A 19,889-nucleotide genomic window follows, 5' to 3' on the forward strand; every position below is an offset into this window, starting at 1 on the left:
AAAATTTTTCAAGATTCTCTATCACATCAAATCTTTAGACACATGCATGGAATATTAAATATAGACAAAAATAAAAACTAATTGCACAGCTGGTCGAAATTGACGAGACGAATCTTTTGAGCCTAGTTAGTCTATAATTAGACAATAATTACCACAAACAAACGAAAGTGCTACCGTGTCACGAATTTTTTTTCCTTCGGGAAGTAAACAAGGCCTAAATAAATAAAAATAAGTAAAGAACAAGCCTTTCAAGATCGCCTTTTCTTCGTCCTTCCTGTCTCCTTCTTCAGACCAACATCAGCACCAGCCACCAGCAGCTAGCGTACGTACTCTTCCATTCGTCCACGTGGCGCGCGGCCATGCATGCATGCTCCCGCCCGGTGCCATGACCCTCATCGAGCAACAGGCCCACGCGGTACCAACGCTTTTGAGCAAGGGCGTCCCGATCGAGCCAAGTGTCGAGAGGTAGACGAAAGCGAGTCCACTCGCACTGGTCGGGATGCGTTCGGTGAGGAGAATCGCAGGTGCAGTGCAGCAGGGTGTCACTGCCCAGTGACAGTGATGACGACTGACGAGCCTCGCACGCGCGCGGCTAGCTCGATCGCCTATATATTTCCGGAAGCTGCTCCATCGGCTTCTTCATCTTCATCCTCTCTCCCTCTCCCTCTAGTTGGTGACAGTGACACATACTGACACCACCGACGTCTAGTCGTCTACGCTTTGTCGGCGCAAATGCTGTCACTCGACGAGGCCATGCAGCTCGACGGCTTCGCCGCCGGCTTGCCGCTGTTGCCAGACGACATGGACGCCGTGGGCTTCGCCTTCGATGATTTCGATTTCAATTTCAATTTCGAAGCGACGACGACGGCCGGCGATGCTGGTGGCGGGTTCCATTTCGACGCCACGGCGACATGTGGCGACGCTGGTGGTGGTGGTGGTGGTGGTTTCGACTTTGACACCAGGACGACGGCGTGCGGCGCTTCGCCCGTGGGCGCCGCCTCGTTGCCAACGACGCCGCCGCCGCCTTCGGATGGCACTGCCGGCGCCCGCGCCGCCGCCGACGAGGTGGACGACGAGGAGGAGCGGCTGCGGCGGATGAAGCGCAAGATATCGAACCGGGAGTCGGCGCGGCGGTCGCGGGCGCGGCGGCGGCAGCGTGCGGAGGAGCTCGGGCGCGCCGCAGAGTCGCTCCGCGCCCAGCGTCGCGCGCTTGCGGCGAAGGCAGGTGCCGCGGCTGCGCGCGCGATGGCGGTGCGGCTCGACAACGCGCGGCTCCACGCGGAGGCCCGCGCGCTCCGGCGCCGGCTCGGCGACGCGCAGAGGCACGCCGTGCTGCTGCTCGCGGTGGCACGCGCGCGTCTCGCGCGGGCGGGGGTCGGGGTGGGGGCAGGTGTTTCTGTGCCGGCGCCGCAGCAGGTCGCTGGTGGTGTCGTCGCGGCCGCCGGGACGATGATGACGTGGTGAGGTGACGCCGGGAAAAAGAAATGGGACGGACACGTGTCGTCGCTGTGCTGCGTGAGTTTTGGTTTTGGTTTTTGTTTCTTCTGTTGTTTAAACGGGATAAGGAATTCCACGATCTTTTGCTCGTGTCCTGTATTGCTGTGCTCAAATAATTGCAGTCTTTTATTAGTTTTTTGGAATTTACAAAGCGATAGGAACAGTTTTAGTGGACGAGCCAAAATTTTGGAATTGAAGAGCCTTTTGTTGATTTGGTTGCTGTGGATCTCCTTCCTCGGACTCGGATCAGGTCAGCACCAGCAGTAGGCTCAAGCAAACTGCAGCAGGCCCATACGAGAAGCCTTTTTTTTTTGGGCCCAACCTTCCCGAAGGCCGGTCAACCGGTTCCTTCTATTGAAGCCCATGGGCCGCGCGGCCGAGATCACAAGAGCTAGGGTTTCTCGCCCCCACTATAAAAAGGACCCCGGCGTCTCCTCTCAATTCATCGCCACGCCGCGCAGCCGCTCCCGTCGTCGTCCCTCCTATCGCCGGCGCCTCAAATTCGATCCGCCTGCTGTCTTCGTCGTCGATCTGAAATGCCTTCTCGTTCATGGATCCGCTAGTTTCGTTTTGTTTTTCTCTCTCTCTCTCTCTCTCTCTCTCTCGCTGCTGTTTAGAAACTCCTCGGTGATGGATGTTTTCTTTGGTGTCGTTGTTTTTTTTCTGGGAGCACTGTCCCAATGGCCGGCCGCCGTTCGCCGTCGGCGGACACCGGTCTCCTTTATCTAAGCTCCCGAGACGCAATCCGGTGGCGCTTTAGAGCCCTCGTCCGTTCGATACGCAGTCGGATGCTGGGTTACGCTCGCCTCCAAATCCCACCTCATTTGCTCGTCAGATCTGGATTTTTGCTGTTTTTATTCTTCTCCAGTTCAGTGATTTGTGTCGCAGGAAGTTTTGAGAAATTCTGCCGCTTTGGTTGATTTCGCTTTCTGTAATTATTATTAAGATAGATATGGAGATAGAATTGTTGGGTGCAGTGATTATAAAAACATTCCTCGTCCTGATGGGAGGTCCCCCGTGATCGACTCCTATACACCCATAGAATCTGAGCACCCCACATCATCTCCAGTCTTGTGTATTTTATTTTGTTTGTTTCATTTGGTTTGTTTTTATATTTAAAAAAATTGGATTTCCATCCAGCGTTGTATTCGTATATTTTAATTGGTGTTGACTGATTTTGAATTTTATGTCCTGCGATTGATGAGACGTTGCACAGAGAACATTGAACGAATCGATATTTAATGATCTAAGGCCTTGGTTAGTTCCCAAAAATTTTTAAGATTCCCCGTCACATCGAATCTTTGGTCGCATGCATGGAGCATTAAATATAGATGAAAATAAAAACTAATTGCACAGTTTACCTGTAATTTGTGAGATAAATCTTTTGAGCCTAGTTACTCTGTGATTGGACAATGTTTGTCAAATAAAAACGAAAGTGCTACAGTGACCAAAAACGAAAATTTTTGCCAACTAAACAAGGCCTAAAGTAAGTAATACTAAAATGTATAAACAATTTTTTTAAGAAAACAAATCCTATACATAACTTTAAAATACGAGCACTAGGATCCAAAAATGTTTATTTTAACATTTAAATTATATTCTTGAAAATTTATAGTCCACTTATATCCTTCATAATAACATTGTTTTGCAAATATAGAATTATAAAATTTGCCGGCCTGCGCGGAATACGTTGGGCTCCGGTGGCTACTTTGGGAGCTTTTTACCTGTATGCCATTATGAAAGATTGACCAAACCAGGAAGCCACTAAAAAGTTGTTTCGCACCGCTGTGCCCGTCCATTTTGAAGTCTAACGGCAGTTAAGTGGTCTGACATTTGACTTGAATGCCCTTGGGCCAATTGGTCTAGACAACAAAATCTTCTCGTCCCCAGTGCCATACCAATTTCTACGGTGAGCGCCAAAAGGGCTGGACAGAACTGCAAAAGTGGCATCTTTCAGAAGTTCTAAATTCCCATATTACTTGAAAAATTCTTTCATGGTTTTTAGCATCATCCAACAGTAAATCCCGTAGATGAACAGATCGAAGAACCTGATTAAAGCCATGTCACAAGCGAAAAAAATGGAACTTGTTTCACAACAATCTATGAACTATGAAAATAAGGAACATAAAAAAAACCGCCAATGTTTATCTCAGCTACCTCTCATTCATTAGGTAACATAAACAAATACATAGGCTTTCGTTCCATTAATGGTCCTTTGTTCCAAGAACACCGCGCCATACATACTACGGGCGAATGCGACGAGGACCTGGAACTGGACGAGCTTCTGTCCGAGCACCGGATGGACGAGGCGCTCCAGCTCCTGGAGCTGCGAGGCCAAGCGCTGCAGACGATGCAGGAGCAGGCCGACGACGACGACGGAGCGATCGCGTTCGCGTCGAGCGTGCGCGCGCTGTCCGCCACGAAGGCGAGGGTCGCCGCCCGCTTGGCCTCCCTGGCGGAGAACCCGCGGACGCCGCGGCCCGAGCTCCTAAAGGCGCTCTCGGGCCTCTGCAGGCTCGGTGACTCGGAGCAGGCGAACCACCTGCTCTTCCAGGTGCACCGCGCGAGCGTCGTCCGCGCGTGGAGGAGCTGCGCGCGTCGCGAGGCCACCACCAGAGCATCGCCGGCGCCGGCGCCGGCGGCAACTACATCAAGGACCTGGCGCCAGCGGACGCCGATGCTGGTGGAGCCACCGAGAGCGCCGGGCCGGCCCTGGCGACCCCGCTTCCTCCTCGTCCCCTCTCCGCCTCATGCTGCTGCTGCGGAGGCGGCGCGAGGGAGCCGGTGAGGAGCTGCGTGAAGGTCGTCGTGGCCCCGGAGGAGGAGTTGGCGCCTCCGCCTCCGCCGCCGTCGCTGTCAGAGGAGGGGAAGAGCGCTGAGGCGAGCGTGAGCGGGCCCGGGCTGGCGTCACCGGCGCCCGTAAAGAGCGACTCCGACGCCGAGCGCGGTGGCAGCGCCAGGCGCCGGCGTTGACTTTGGTTTTGGAAGAGGCCGAGCGCGGCCTCGATGGCGGGCTGGAGGACCGCGTGAGGGGCGATGGACTGGAAGGGCAAGAAGGACATTTTCCTACCAAGGACCCACGTGCCAGACCACTTAAACGTCACAAAACAAACGGAATGGGGACGGAATGGCATACGGGTATAGTCGAAGATGAAGTTGGGCACAGCGGTGCGAAACAATTTTTTAGTGGCTTCCTGGTTTGGTCAATATTTTATAATGACATACAGGTAAAAAGCTCCCACTTTGGGCTGGGAGGCCTTTTGTTCATAGTCCTTGCTCCCTGCTGCTTTTTGCCATGACCTCTCTTTCGCTTATTCTGGGCCTGATTGGTTTTGCTCTGAGGCCCTGTTTAGATAAGACTCTGTTTAGACTGAGAATGAAAATTTTTTGGATGTCACATCGAATATGTCAGAAGGATGATTTTTACAAACTAATAAAAAAATAAATTACATAGCTCGTCATTAGCACATGTGGGTTATTATTGAAGATTGTCTCACGATTTTAAACAAAACTGTGTAATTAGTTTATTTTTTATCTACGTTTAATGTTTCATATTTTTGTCCAAAGATTCGATGGGATGGATGAAATTTTTTTGGGTGAGTAAGGCGTAAACTGCCGACCAAAATGACATGACTACATATTTAGCTATTGATTGATTTATATTACTAAAAAAATAGCATATCAATTTGTATGGCCAAAATCATGGCAAAACAACTGAAACTTTTGCTGAGCTAAAAAAACTATTGCCCATCTTGAAACTACGAACACATTTCCATCTACTTGATATTGCTGAAAAGAAACTATGAAATCTATTCCCATCGTAAAACAACTAGGGTACCCCACGAAACATAAAATTTGTCACACAGACCAAACAGCTTCATTTCCATGTGGTAAAACTCAAAAACTGCTATACTAAATGGTACTAGTCAGATGGCCTGAAAGCTGATGATGCACATGGAGACGGTAAGTAAGTACTTTAACCTATTAAACAAGGTTGCAAATCTGTAAAAAAGTACAGTACAAGTAACCTATTAAACAGGGTTGCAAATCTGTAAAAAAAAATGTTGCTCAGTATATACCTAAATGATCAGACCTTGTTAAGAAAGAACCTGGTGCAAACGTTCTTTGACATATGTAGATTGAAAAATACATAAAATGTCTAGAAAGAAAAGAACAAGTTTCGAACTGCATGGCTCCATATCATATTATCTATAACTTCTATTTTATAATTATTGATATAAATGCTGCAAAGTTCTTGCTGGTTCTTTAAAAAAATCACATTACCTCGATAGTACTCCCTCCATCCCTAATTCTCCATTCCAAATTGTAAGTCGTTTGACTTTTTTTTACCCTAAGTTTGACCACTCGTCTTATTAAAAAAAATTGTGCAAATATAGTTAAATTTAAGTCATTTTTGAAGAACTTTTATTAATAAACCAATACACAACAAAAAAGTGATATTTTATACAAAACTTTAAATAAGACGAGTGGTCAAACTTGATATTAAAAAAGTCAAACGACTTACAATTTGGGATGAATTGAGTATAATATTGAGTATAATGCAGGTCTTCCTTGCCTGAGTATCTCGTGATCTCTGGCTTCTGAAAAAAAAAATCTGAACCTACGTTGGATGCCCTTCAACTAGAGGTCTGGTAGGCCGGATTATCAAATTTGCCACTGAAGAAGCCCAAATCTTGATGGAGGAGAACGGCCCAATACTGTACAGCCAGCTTACCCTGAGAGAAACAAATCGAAGGCCACGTAAAATGAGAGGACACTCATCTGTGATGTAAACCAGGCAGGATTCATTTCATAGTAGTTTCCAATTTAAAACTTCTCTAAAAAAGTCTTACTTCAGTATCAGGAATAATTTGATGTCAAATAATCATATAGAGAGGTATATCAATCATCCCGGAGGCCTTATCGCATAATGAGTTCCAGCAATCGGCTAGGCCCGCAATTTATCATACAAATTCAGCTACCCATCTGACAAATATATGCTTCCATCCCAGAGCAGGCACGGCAGATGCTTAAAAGTCATCACGGAACGAAGTACAGTAAAGAAGATCTCCATGTTAGCTACTGTCACCCTATTGACAAAACAAAACTACTTGACGTCAACCAACACAACACTGAATGTAGCATTAATCAAAGAACAGCTAAACACTGAAATAAGCCGGAAATATTCAGACTGAAATTGGGGGCTGTTCGGCAGCATTGACAGCAGCTGCAGCTGCATTACATACAGAGAGAAAAAAATGACAGAGGCTGCAGCTGCTTTAAGCTTCATTTTCATTCTACATTTCTTGCTCTGAAATCAGGGCTCTCTGATTCGGATGAATTTTGGCTCCACCCAAGACTCACGATACAACACACACATCCCTAAATGATCAAAGTGAATTGCATCACATGTCCTTGCACTACTCGAGAACATAAAGGATTTGATAGCAGAAGCTCTGAAGAAGCCACCATCAACATTGTGATGGATAATCCATTTCGCAAGGTCTTGTTCTTGAGAGGCCACCATGGTCTGAAAAGATACCATGCACACCAGGCTTGTTTGCTTGGACGCCTCTTAGGAAAATCATCACTCAGTCAACCATCCTGGCCCCTGGTGTTCTAAATCGGATGCCTGGGTACACAGCTCGTGCTAAGGCACAATGCCTGGAAACCAAGCAAACAGCTCCTAGAAAACTGAGCTACAGATGTGAGCTTCAGATATGACAGAAAATAAAAGGCATGATTCTGAAAAAAGAAAAACATGAAACTAAGTAACTGCATAATACGATATCATGAAGTTTGCATGCATATTTATATTTTGTTTTTTGTTTTTACCGATGCAGTCAACAGAGGATCTCAAATCAAATCAAACAAATTAAGGTCAGTTTCTGATGCCATGTATTCAGTTTGCACTAGCACACAAATGTGCTCTGTGGCCATCCCTTTGTCTGAAGAAAAAACTATTAACTACAGTATGACTTTGTTTGCAAACCAGAATCAACAAACTAAGGAAACATATGGACACAGTAAATAAAATGCAGGCAGATAAGTAGCCTGCTTTAATATTTATCAATAACCCAGAAGCTACTAAAGCCTTCATTAGTTACATAAACTTCACATTTTGTTAGTCAATAGTTTTTTTTGTCTCCGTCGGTGTGGCGTGTTATCAGAGGCTTGGAGTAGTGTTTTCCTGTTTTCTATTTCCTTTCCTTTTCCTTCACATCCTCTATTTTTAAAAGTTTTCATTGTATACATTTCGTCCCTTCTTTAAACAGTGGTGTGCAGTTCTCCTGCGCATTCAAGGAAAAAAAGATCACTATATGACCAACCAACCATTCTAGTGAAATCAAGAAATTTATAAGGGTTAGTGATGCAATTAGCCCTGCTTCCCACGTCCGGATCAACAAAATAGCAGGAGAAGAATAACCATCGAATCCAAAATTCACACATACCAATAAAGGTGTCCTTTTATATTTTATAACAGCATAAACTTGACATCATTTTTTTTTCCATGTTTTCACTTTTTTTTTGAGAAAACAGGAGGGGCTTTGGCCCCTACTGAAATTTATTTTTTGAACGTAATGGCAGGAGCTCTGCCTTTCAATTAAGAGAGGAAATAGAAGTTTATATACAGGTGAAGAGGGCGCGCCCTCTCAAGGAAAACAATTACAGCTTTATAGATTATCTCCTCCCAGCTAATGCCCTCTTCCTTTGTTGAATATCCTCTTTGACTCTTGACGCCACTTGCATTGCCGATTCATGAGTGTTGTTGAAAATTCTTCTATTTCTCTCCTTCCATAGGTTCCATAATGTGAAGATCACCATTCCATTGAAACGTTATCTTTCCCCCATGGTTATCTTGGTTACAGCCTCCTCGCACCATGAGATTAAATGGGCTGGTTCCTGAGATGGCAGGATCAATTGGGCGTCGAAGTGCTCCCAGGATAGAATAAGGCTCCACACTGCTTTGGCGAATGGGCAAAGTAGAGACAAGTGCAGTCCTGTCTCAAGCGGCCCATTGCACAACGTGCAGTGGTCTTGATGAGGCCATCCTCTCTTCTGCAGGTTGTCTGCTGTGAGAATTTTCTCTCTCACCAAAATCCAGGCGAACACTTTGCACTTGTTCTCTGTATGTGCTTTCCATATGAGGTCACTCTGGAAGACCCCATAGGAACCTCTGAACTGGATCCTATAAGCTGACCTCGCGGAGTACGTGCCGTCCGCTGTCCATCTCCAGACAATGGAATCACGTACGCCCTGAGTGAGGTGGATATTTTGCAGTCTAATCCACAGGGAGATAAATTCCTCGATTTGAACAACGGTGGTGATCTGACCGTTTAGCGATCGAATCCAATTATTATTTTGAAGTTCCATCTTGACTGATCTATTTTTTCTTTTGACAAGCTCAAACAGGTGGGGTGCCAGATGCCTTGGGGCTTCACCATCCAACCAGTTATTGTGCCAGAAGCGTGCCTTTTCGCCATCACCAATTGTTACCTTAGTTGATGCATTAAAGAGTAGCCAGTCGAGCTCGTTGCAAGGTAATTCCGCACCCGCCCAAGGTTTGGAGTCATCTACCCAATCTTGCCATAGCCAGCGTAGGCGAAGAGCTCTTCCAAATTTCTCCAAGTCAGGCACCCCTAGTCCACCGAGATCTTTGGGTCTTGACACCGTTGGCCAGTTGACCAAGCAGTGCCCTCCATTTGCATTTTCTTCCCCTTTCCAAAGAAACGATCTCCTAATTTTATCAATTTTTTTCCTTGCCCAAGTCGCAAGCGGGAACACCGTGAGATGATAGGTTGGCATGGAAGAGAGGACTGACGAAACTAAGGTGAGGCGGCCAGCTCTGTTGAGCCATCTTCCTTTCCATGCAGGGAGCCTTTGGCCGATGCGCTCGATGAGGGGCTGCACATGGATCTTACGGAGTGTACGTATGTGAAGTTGCAGCCCGAGATAACGACAGGGGAAGGAGCCTCTGACCCCTGCAAAGGAGGAAAGAACGTGGTCTAGGTCGATCTCCTCGCATCTAATTGGGTGGATGGAGCTTTTTTGCAGGTTTATGTGGAGGCCTGAGAAATTTCCAAATTCCTCAAGGATTGCCTTGACCGCTTCAAGATCATCTTTTCGAGGGTTTATAAAGATGGCCGCGTCGTCCGCATATAAGGAGGTTCTCCATCTAGCAGCGGCTGGGGGTAGGTGGGTGAGTGCCCCTTGCTGGGTTGCCAGGTCGAGAATACGTTGCAAAGGGTCCATGGCAAGGATGAAGAGCATGGGCGATAGAGGGTCGCCTTGTCGTACCCCTCTAGCATGATCGAAGGTAGGTCCTTGCTGTCCATTGAGTAGCACGCTTGAAGAGGCTGTGCGAAACAGTATGGACACCCATTCTCGCCAGCGCGGACCAAAACCCAAAGCTTGGAGCACCTCCAGCAAGTAACTCCAATTAATTGTGTCAAACGCTTTGTGGATGTCAAGCTTCATGAAAAGGGTTGGCGTCTTTAGTTTGTGCAATTTCCTAACCGTGGTTTGTACATATAGGAAGTTGTCGTGGATGCTTCTCTTCTTGATGAATGCACTTTGGCAATTTGAGACCAGTGAGTTGAGAAGAGGGGCGAGCCTGTTGGCTAGAAGCTTTGCGAAGAGTTTTGCAAAACTGTGGATGAGGCTGATGGGCCTGTAGTCTGTGATCCTTAATGCCTCTTCTTTTTTCGGGAGAAGAATGATGTTCGCCGAGTTCATCAGTTCAAAGCCCTGCGAGTTCATTTCCCATAATTTGTTTATGGCTGCCGTGACATCCACTTTGATAGTTTCCCAGCAAGCTTTGAAAAAAGCTCCCGTGAAGCCTTCCGGGCCTGGGGCTTTGTCCGACGACATCGTGTCGATAGTTTTCCGGATTTCTCCTTCTGTGAAGGGCACTTCTAGCTCTGTAAGGTTCCGCGGCCTATAATCAAGAGACTGCCAATCCAATGTCCTAGTTCTTATGGTCGGCTTGCCCAAATGATTTTTGAAGTAATCTGCAATCACTTTTTCTTTCTCCTCATGTGCGAATGCCATGTTCCCATCTTTGTGAAGGCAGTGTATATAGTTTTTCCTCCGGCGTGCATTTGCTCTGATGTGGAAAAACTTGGTGTTGGCATCTCCGCAACGGATATAAGTGAGCCTGGATCTTTCCCTGATCCTAGCTTTCTCAATGGTTGCTAGACCGGTGTAGCGAATTTTGAGGCGACGTCTAAGTTCAACCTCTTGGCTTGTGAGAGCTCTAGACTCCTGTGCCACTTACAGTAATAGGATGACTTCTTTGGCGAAAAGATAGGGGACACAAAGCTACTGAAATTTATTAAACAAAAACAAAAGCAAATACAGATGAAAGGGGTGCCAACAAAAGAAAGAACAAGAAAAGTTCAGAACCAGCAGGCTGCAGGCCGCAGTTTCTGAACCAGCTAGGTAGCTAAGAAGGAAAGGAAAAAAAAACCAAAAGGTACATCACCATTGGTCTAAAAAAAATTAAAAATAACACTTATCCATTTTCAGTGAAGTTGTAAAACATATAAGTTCCATCTGTTAAAACATCTAACAGAAACCAATAGCATAAGACTAAGAGATAAGATAATCTAGCGATAGTAATGTCCACTATATGAAAATATGCCATGCACAGAACTCATAACCATGTCCAACATAAGATTCTATTTTGGTGAGCCACGTGCTGCTACTAACACATATTGAGATGTGAGCTTCAAATATGCCAGAAATGATCCTTTTTTTTTACAAAGAAAGGCAAGAGTTCAGCCAAATGCATCATGATTACCCTTAACAAGTCAAATAAAGCTCATACAAAAATTGCAGGGCCACAACATGAAAGTATTGCGAGAAGAGATATACTAAATGATCATTGATATCTATGTACAAATTGGTACTAGCTTCCACGAACCGTAAAAAGGATCCTTCCTTATTAAACTACCCAAACAGAGACCCGGGAAATTAAATGATCACGATGTCCAACTTAATGATCATGACTAAATCATCAACTGAGGAATACTAATTTATTTAGTCTTCAAAAAACCTCGAGAAGCCAATAACAGAATGGTTCCTGCAAATGGATAAATCATTGCATCCTCATCACAGTGGTAGTCCGCCCTTAGCAAGATCTAGGAAGATAAAAACCATGCAAAACAGCTCAATTTCACACATAGTTAATATATGCACACATGATTTTTGTTTTAAAAAAGCACAAAGGCCGCTTAATACCTCGAGTGTAGAAGCTCATGTACGGTATGACCCGGTAGTAGCCCCTCTTTTCACCAATTTTCTTCACCTTCTTGGACTTGAGATCAAGTGTGAAGAGTCCCGCATATGCGCTAATGAATATAGTATCTGTGCCTTCCACAAAGCCAACCACTCCATAATAAAAGTGTGGGTTACCTTCTTCTGTGAGTAGTGTCTCGAGCTGCATGACCACGTCAGCTTCTTCCCACTTGCCAATACCATTGTTAGCATCGTCTTGCCATGACCACCTATAGATGCATCGATCCAACATAGCGACAAACCCTAGTCCTCCATCATCAAGCTCCATGGCGATGGCCCCCGTCACACGTGGCGACGACGATATCACGGAGAGCTCGTGTCGGATCAAGTCATACTTAAGCATGGTTTTGCCATAATCAAGGCTGAAGTAGAGCGCGTTTCTAATCAGACGGGTGGGTCTCACATCAAGGCAGTGATTGACATCAATGGAGATCAAGGCGCTCCACTCCTTGGTCTCCGAAGAGTACATGGTCGCCCATGTCTCAAACCCTTGGCTGCCAAGGTTCGTCCCACAGCAGACGACGAGGAACGGGCCGGCGTGGCAGTCGAGGTGGTCGCAGCCATCCATGGCAGCGCACAGCACAGCACAGGTGGTGTAGCTGATCGGGTGCTTGGGCACACTGATCAGTGTCTTCTTGTCACCGGTGATGGGGTCCCACACAATGAGCCCGCCGCCGGGGGCCTCGATCAGCACGCGACCGTGGCGACAGTCGTGCGCCCACTTGACTCCGCTGGTGTCCAAGTGGGGAACTGCGGTGGTGGAGACGAATGGCGGCTTCAGGCCTGGGTCGCCGTGGCTGATCAGGTTGTAGAAGTAGCCGAGGAGGGGCGGCGCTCGGTGGAGCGCGCGGTAGCGGCGGAGGAAGCCCGGGTGCGACAGGATGCGGCGCCAGGGCTTGCAGACGAGCGTGGCGCGGAAGAGGTGCGCGGGCTCGTCCGGCGGGATGCGGAGGAGGATCTCCTCGACGAGCTCCTCCATCAGCGCAGGCAGCGAGCGAGGGCAGCACGGCGGCGGCGCCGCCGCCATGGTTGCGCGGGTTCGCGGATCCGCCGGTCTCGATGGGATCGAGGAGGGATGATGCGCACGACACGACGCCGGGTTGGAGTTCGATCGGTTTGTCTTGGACTGCTATCGGACGGAAGGCTACGCTTCTTCTTTCCTGTTTTAGGAAATTGGAGATGGAAATTGCAAATAATTGTTTAGATAGATGATTCATTCAGAATTAGAGAAGTTGAAATATGGGAGTTTTTGAAGAATTTCACAATAGAGCATCTCCAACAAATTAGCCAAAAATATTAGCCAAATTTACTGATTTAGCTACTCTCTAAAATAGATTTGACAAAAAAATATTAGAGTATTCCTACTAAAGGATGGCTAGTGAGGTGAGCTATCCAAAAGTAGAGAGCAAATAAAGTGGGATGAAGAGCTACTAAATTTGAAGAGTCGTTTATACAGTCTATTGAAAACGTTTTTCTTTAACAATAGCTAAATTTACCTTTAAAAAATGATTTGGCTAATCTCTTGGAGATGCTCTAACCAGTTCAGTTTTTGTAAATTTTAGAGAAAGCTTTTCTAATTCAAAGGGGTCACAAATCTATACCCGTGAATCAATTGTATACCACTACCACATTGTCATTGTCTAATTGGCAAGTGGGATGTAAAATGTAAGTGGATTGAAGCTCAAAACTCTCGCCTTGGAATTGGAACGTTGATCCAATTTGACGTTTTCCAAGTTGCCATGTTCGTTTCGCTGGTATAGGTAAATTAGCGGGTAAAATATTTTCTTGTGGTTAAAGGTATGAGTAACACATAACCAACGGGTAATTATCCATTGCCATCCCTAGCGACACCGAACCTAGCCATTATGCTGCTAGACTCAGTGTCTCTAGCTGGCGACGCCACCTCCATGCCATGGTCGAGGTGGAAAGGACGAAGCAACAGAGGAAGGAGCCCAGCGCTTGCATAGGCACTAGCCAGCGCCACCACACCCACTGCCGGTGGCCCCACCCTGTCCATGTGGCCTGCGCAAGGGCACGCCCCACCGGACCGCTGCTGTGCACGTTGCCACCACTACCGAGTGCGATTTTGCGATCTTGGATAACTGATGAAACCTTAGAACCTAATTCTAATGCTAAGTGTGTAGAGAAATGATAAGTCCTATACCAAGTAGTGGAGCCTAGGGGATCATGGTGATGGTGGTGATGATCACAAACTAATCAAGTGCTCAACTTGAAAAAGAAGAAAATAAAAGAAAAGACAAAAATCCTATGTAGATCAAGGCAGAGGTATAAATATGTTTTTTGGTTTTGATGGTTAAGACATCATAGAAGGTGTGATCACATTTAGAATTGATAGCTATATAAAGAGGAGAATGACTTGGTAAAACTCTAAAGAAGAATCTTACATAGTCGAAAGATCTCAAGTTTGACCAAATTTATACAATAAAATAATAATATTTACAATACCAACTAAGTATTGTTAGGTTCTTGATTAATTATATTTTTATTGTATACCTATCTAAGGTTATCAATCTTTGTTATTTTTTTTATAATTTTGGTCAAACTTAGAATATTTTGACTTTTCAAGATCTTTGGAATGTCTTATTACTTTAGAATGGAGGGAGTAGAGAAGAGTGGAGAGACTCTCTTCTTCCTGCCGAGCATGCACTTGATTTTTTTTTTTAAATTTTTTTTGGATGCAATTAGTCAGGTGAGGTCTTGAGTACGAGTAGGCTGCAGCCTAGTGGCAAACTGGCAACCTTGTGCATCTTGTCTTGTCTGCGTGGTAAGAGCACTGGACGAACACTGCAGAAGTTCAGAGCATGGAGCAATTATATATGGTAACCGATAAGTCGGTAAGAGGTAAGGCAAGACGATATAACACTACCAAAACGGTGAGTTCTCCTAGTGTTAGTAATAAAACACTACCACTGGTTAAAACATTAGAAAATCCTCACTAGAAGGCATTTACTAGGGAAAATTTATACTAAACTTTGAATGCTAAAACAATAGCAGAACCCCATATCACTAGGAGAAATTAAAAAATCTGATTGTGTAAACATGACTCTAATAATGAACTCCATCCAGAAATCATCAGAGCAAACTATGTTCACGATAAGAAATTTGACTAACAGAAAAAAGAAAAGACAGAAAAACATGACATCCAAATCGGTTTGCATATATCCGTTTTTATCATAGCTGCCACCTGATGCTCAATCAACTAGATCAACTGGTCCTGCTTCCCAAGGACTGCTCAGTAACAAGAATTGAGGCCAGACTTTATATTAGACCCCCAAAACAAAACCTTCCAGTTATGTATCTAAGAAGTGTTACAATGCTTCGTTCAACAATCCTTGCACTGAAATCGAGAGTAGTTCATTTGGATGAACTATGGTTTGACCCATCACGCAGAGAAAACAAAATTGTCAACACTAGTTAATCATAATGACTTGAACCAGTCATTCTTTAGCATCTCAACAGGAAAAAGACTTGGTAGTAGTAGCTCTGCAAGAAACCACCGGGACCAGACTTGATGTTGGCATTTCAACAGAACGTGAAGGATTTGATAAAAAGATTCATCCATTTTGCAAGGTCTTGCTCTTGACTGGCACATCAGACATCAATGAGCCTCTCCAGATGCCAGCGATAAGAATGTACCACGGTCTGAAAAGATACCATACACAAAATTCAACATATTTCAACTCAACATTTACACTTTAATTTGCTATATACAAGATATGACAGAAAAATAAGAGAATAATTCTGAAAATAAAATCTGAAACAAAGTAAGGTCATAACACAAGATCAACAAGTTTGTGGGCACATTTAGCATTTTTTACCAATGCAGCCATAACAAGTCAAATCTCAGAATTCAAATTAAGGATGGTTTCCAATGCCATACATTCAGTTCATGCTTATGGCAACCTCTATATGTAAAGATAACAACTGCCAGTTACATTATGACTTTATTTACAAACCTGTCAAACCAAAACCAACAAACTAAGGAACATACAGACGCAGTAAAGAAATTTCTGGGCAATAGATGAGTACCAGGTTGTTTAATATTTAGCAATAACATAGCAGCTACTTCATCCATTACATAAACTTCACCATTTTGTAGTCAGTAGTTTGTTTTCTCTCGGTGTGGCCTTTTATGAGAGGCTCGGAGTAGTGTTTGCCTGTTTTCTATTTCCTTTACCTTCCCATCATCTATCCATCATTTTGGAAGCTTTCCTTGTATGGTACATTTTATTCTGGCTTAAATACAATGATGTGCACTTCTCAAGCACATTCAAGAAAACTAAACTATTTGACAAGTGAACCTGCTTCCCATGGACTGATCCATATAATGACACATTGCCACCATAAGAATAACCATTGAGTCCAAAGTTCACAAATGACCACAGATACATTGATACCATTTTCATGGGCAATCAAATTGTGGCATGCAATTTTTATTTCCATGCGTTTGTCCAAAAGCCTGACACAGTGCTACTTGTCAGCCCTTATGAAAACCATATCAACACTGAACCTGATATTAAATTATCCTGGAAGGGAAATGGCAGACAGATAAACTACACACGATTCTAGTTCCAAGTAGCTAGCTAACTTGAGCATCAGCAAAACAGTAAGCGAAATGTGCCTTACATGCTAAACTGAAATATAACTTCTCAACACTACGATCAGGATGAATCTGACAAGACAACGATAATTGACTGTATCCTACATATGATTGTTAATTCCTCTGCAGAAAATAAATGACTTGGTAAAACTCTAAAGAAACCAATAGCAGAAGACTAAAAGATAAGTCAGTTTTTGTTAACGATAAAAATGGGCCACGTTTTGGAAAAATACCATGCACAGAACTCGTAACCAACTCCAACACAACATTCCGTTTTAGTGAGCCATATGCTAGTACAAACTCAGCTTGAGATATGAGCTTTCAGCTGTGGCAGAAAATAACAGAATCTTTTTTTTTTTACAATCAAGTCTGACAAGGCGGTATGCATATTTAGCAACAATGCATCGTCATGGTCCTTGATAATAACAAGTAAAAGCACACACAAAAATCCTGTCCTGTTTTCCAATGTCTACATTAAATACTCCTACCATACACAAATTTCCCTTTGGCAATGTCTATATGGAAAATTGAGAATATAACTAATAAATACTACTTGCGCTATGACTGTTGTTCACAAACTAGGACAAATAAGTAAGCAAACATATAGAAGCTGTAAAAATGAAGGATAACAGAATCAAGGGCAGTAGTGCCATACCAGGAGTGTAGAAGCTCATGTAGGGTAAGATGGAATAGCAGACCCCAGGTTTGCCAACCTTCTTCACCAACCCAGACTTGAGGCCGAACGTGAATAAGCCAGCATCTGTCTGAATGAAGATGACATCCAAACCCTCTGCGAAACCAACCACATACGCTCCATGACTGTCACTGGGCATGGCCATGGGCATGATTTTGTCTAGGTCAATGACCCTGCATTGTACCCATTCAGCAGCTCCCTTTACCTTCCTTGTCCAAAGATGAAGGTTGGAACCCTCAATGCCAGCGAGACCCAGTGAATTGCCATCCATCACCATGAGGGCAATCATAGTGCAGTAGACTTCTGTGTCTGGCGGTGGCGGATCAATCACACACAAGCAATTCTTGCCACAATAATCATACTTGACAATCGCGGTATTTCGCAACAGCGTGAAGTAGATTTCATCTCCGATAACGGCTACTCGCCTTGGCTTGACATACGGTATGTAGTACCCTCTTTGTGCAGTTATTTCACGCTTGTGCTTGGCATAGAATTCACAGCCATCGTGAATAGATACTGGCGCACTCCACACACCTGTCACCGATGAATACACAGTCGCTTTAACTTGTGCGTCGTAGTCGTCGGTAGCCAGGAAGACCACGCGGAAGGGGCCGCCGTGGCAGTCGAGGTGGTCGCATCCGTCGGCGGCACAGAGCACTGCGGCGGTGTAGATCATCCAGTCGATGTCCGGCTCGGGGACAGCATGGCGTTCGCCCGTGATAGGGTCCCAGACGAGGAGATCCAGATCCAGGCTCTCATCTTCAAGCATGTGGATGAGGACGCGACCGTGGCGGCAGTCGAGGGGGCGCGTGCGGTCGCCGTCGGAGCCTGGGTGGGGGAAGTCGGGCATCGACGTGGTCGAGGCGAAGCGGGGAGCCGGGTCCCCTTGGCTGACTTGGAGCCTGTGGAGGAGGCCGAGGAGTGGAGGTGCTCCGTGGAACGCGCGGTAGCGGCGGAGGAAGCCCGGGTCGCACAGGATGCGGAGCCATGGCTTGCAGACGAGGGCGGCGCGGAAGAGGTGCTCGGGCTCGTCCGGCGGGAGGCGGAGGAGGATCTCGCCGACAAGCTCGTCCATCAGCTCAGGTGGTGGTCGTGGCGGCGGTGGCGACGCCATGGTGCGCGCGGCGGCGGATGCGAGGGGTTTGGGTTGGGATTGGGAAGGGAAGAGGCGAAGAGAGAGCGGGTGGGTGACAATCAGAGCCACTTCTACTCGGTTCGGTTCAACCAGGTAACAACGGTCAACGGAGCTTGACTTGTCACATGTCAGTGTGCCTCGTTCTACTTCTAAGAAGCTTTTACATCAGTGTCATTATAAAAGTTTCAAATTACACATAAGCCACTAAAAAAATCGACCGCACCTATATATCATCGCGTTAAAAATCTTTGCTCCCCAAGCCATTCCACAGGCTGTATCTAACTGTATTTAAGTCAAAGGTATTTTAGCTATCCTTGACATCACTAAAATACCCTTGACTTAAATATAGTTAGCTATAGCCTGTTTAGAAGCTACAGCCTATGGAATGGCTTGAGGAGCAAAAAATTTTAACGCAATGGCATATAGGTGCAGTCGAACTTTTTAGTGGCTTGTGTGGAATTTGAAACTTTTATAATGGCACTGATGTAAAAGTCTCTACTTCTAAACCTTGGCGGTATGCATGTTTAGCAACAATTCGACCAAATGCACACATTTTTTTAGGCTTTGTTTAGTTTGCGAAAAGAAAAAAGTTTCTAAATACTGTAGTATATTTGTGACTATAGTCTCGCAAAATAATTTATATTTAATGTTTTATGTATATGTCCAAATATTTGATGTGATGAGGCGAGAAGTTTTTGGACCGAAACTAAACAGGGCCTTAGATAATGGATAACAAGTAAAAGCACACATTCCTTGTTCCATTATCTAATAAATGATATACGTCCTCAGATAACAAGTAAAAACACCCATGCAAGTAACATAATATACATGTGTTAGACTTTACTTATCTCTAATACGTGTCATGCTGCCTCTCTCACCACTTCTTTTTCTTTTACTGAAAAATGATGTGCACAAAAGTCTGTAATCAGAAGATGCTAATTTGTTCTGGGTGCGTGTTTTCAGTTTCAGCAAGAAAATTGGACTCGATCAGACAGCAGTTGGAAATCTTAAGAGAGTGGTTACAATAGGTTTCCAAGTAAAACTAAAGGAGAAAGTAGACGCGTACAGTCACTGTTTAGCAACCTTGTATACTGCTACATGTGAATTGGTTTGTGTCGCTAACAGGTTACAAGGACGATCACTGATGGAGCTTAGAAACACACTGAAGAAGTTCAGAGCTAACAACTCTGACAGCAGCCAGATGTAGCAGGTCATTCGGAAAGCATTATTACAGGCTCATTAGTCCTCGAAACAAAGCAAGCATGGTCTCCTAATGAAGTTCCTCTGAAAATCGTCTGAGCAAATAAACAAAGTATCTTATTAGGCGGCAAAGGAAAATGGTGGAGCTGTTTTCACCACCGACTTTATCATAACGACAATGCTCCATTCAGTTCGCTTGCATTTTGCATGTAACAAGTTCAGTTAGCTTGCATTGTGCTTGTAACATGTTTATTTTCAATTTCGATGCAACCGTACGCAGTGCATTCAGTTGACGAAATCTTCCACACAGCAACATCAACGAGATCTTACAAGGGTGACTGAAAATGTGGTAGCTAATTACCTACGTTCAGGCCAAGAAATGGAAGGGCGAGACCACAGATAAAATTCAGGCAGCGGTGGGAAAGTTCAGAACAAGCAATCCT

At 45.0% G+C, this 19,889-nt stretch overlaps 2 protein-coding genes across 2 annotated transcripts; one reads left to right on the plus strand and one right to left on the minus strand.

The window, feature by feature from the left end:
• Positions 234-1,629, plus strand: LOC8059898 (bZIP transcription factor 60). Its single transcript, XM_002459253.2, has 2 exons — positions 234-746; positions 774-1,629. The coding sequence occupies exons 1-2, from the start codon at positions 733-735 to the stop codon at positions 1,462-1,464; spliced, it is 705 nt and encodes a 234-aa protein (XP_002459298.2). The 5' UTR covers positions 234-732; the 3' UTR covers positions 1,465-1,629.
• Positions 14,852-18,306, minus strand: LOC8059899. Its single transcript, XM_021454610.1, has 2 exons — positions 17,073-18,306; positions 14,852-15,459 (listed from the first exon to the last, which is right to left on the minus strand). Exons 1-2 carry the CDS (start codon positions 18,223-18,225, stop codon positions 15,416-15,418), a joined length of 1,197 nt encoding a protein of 398 aa, XP_021310285.1. The 5' UTR covers positions 18,226-18,306; the 3' UTR covers positions 14,852-15,415.

Source organism: Sorghum bicolor, chromosome 2 (assembly GCF_000003195.3).
Source record: "Sorghum bicolor cultivar BTx623 chromosome 2, Sorghum_bicolor_NCBIv3, whole genome shotgun sequence".
Lineage (NCBI taxonomy): Eukaryota > Viridiplantae > Streptophyta > Magnoliopsida > Poales > Poaceae > Sorghum > Sorghum bicolor.

Bases quoted from the DNA above. Each gene is read 5' to 3' on its own strand.
- LOC8059899 (XM_021454610.1), bottom strand. From the start codon at position 18,225: ATGGCGTCGCCACCGCCGCCACGACCACCACCTGAGCTGATGGACGAG. The intron at 15,460-17,072 runs GTATGGCACTAC...GTATCTTTTCAG, and splicing joins CATGAGCTTCTACACTCCTG to ACCGTGGTACATTCTTATCG.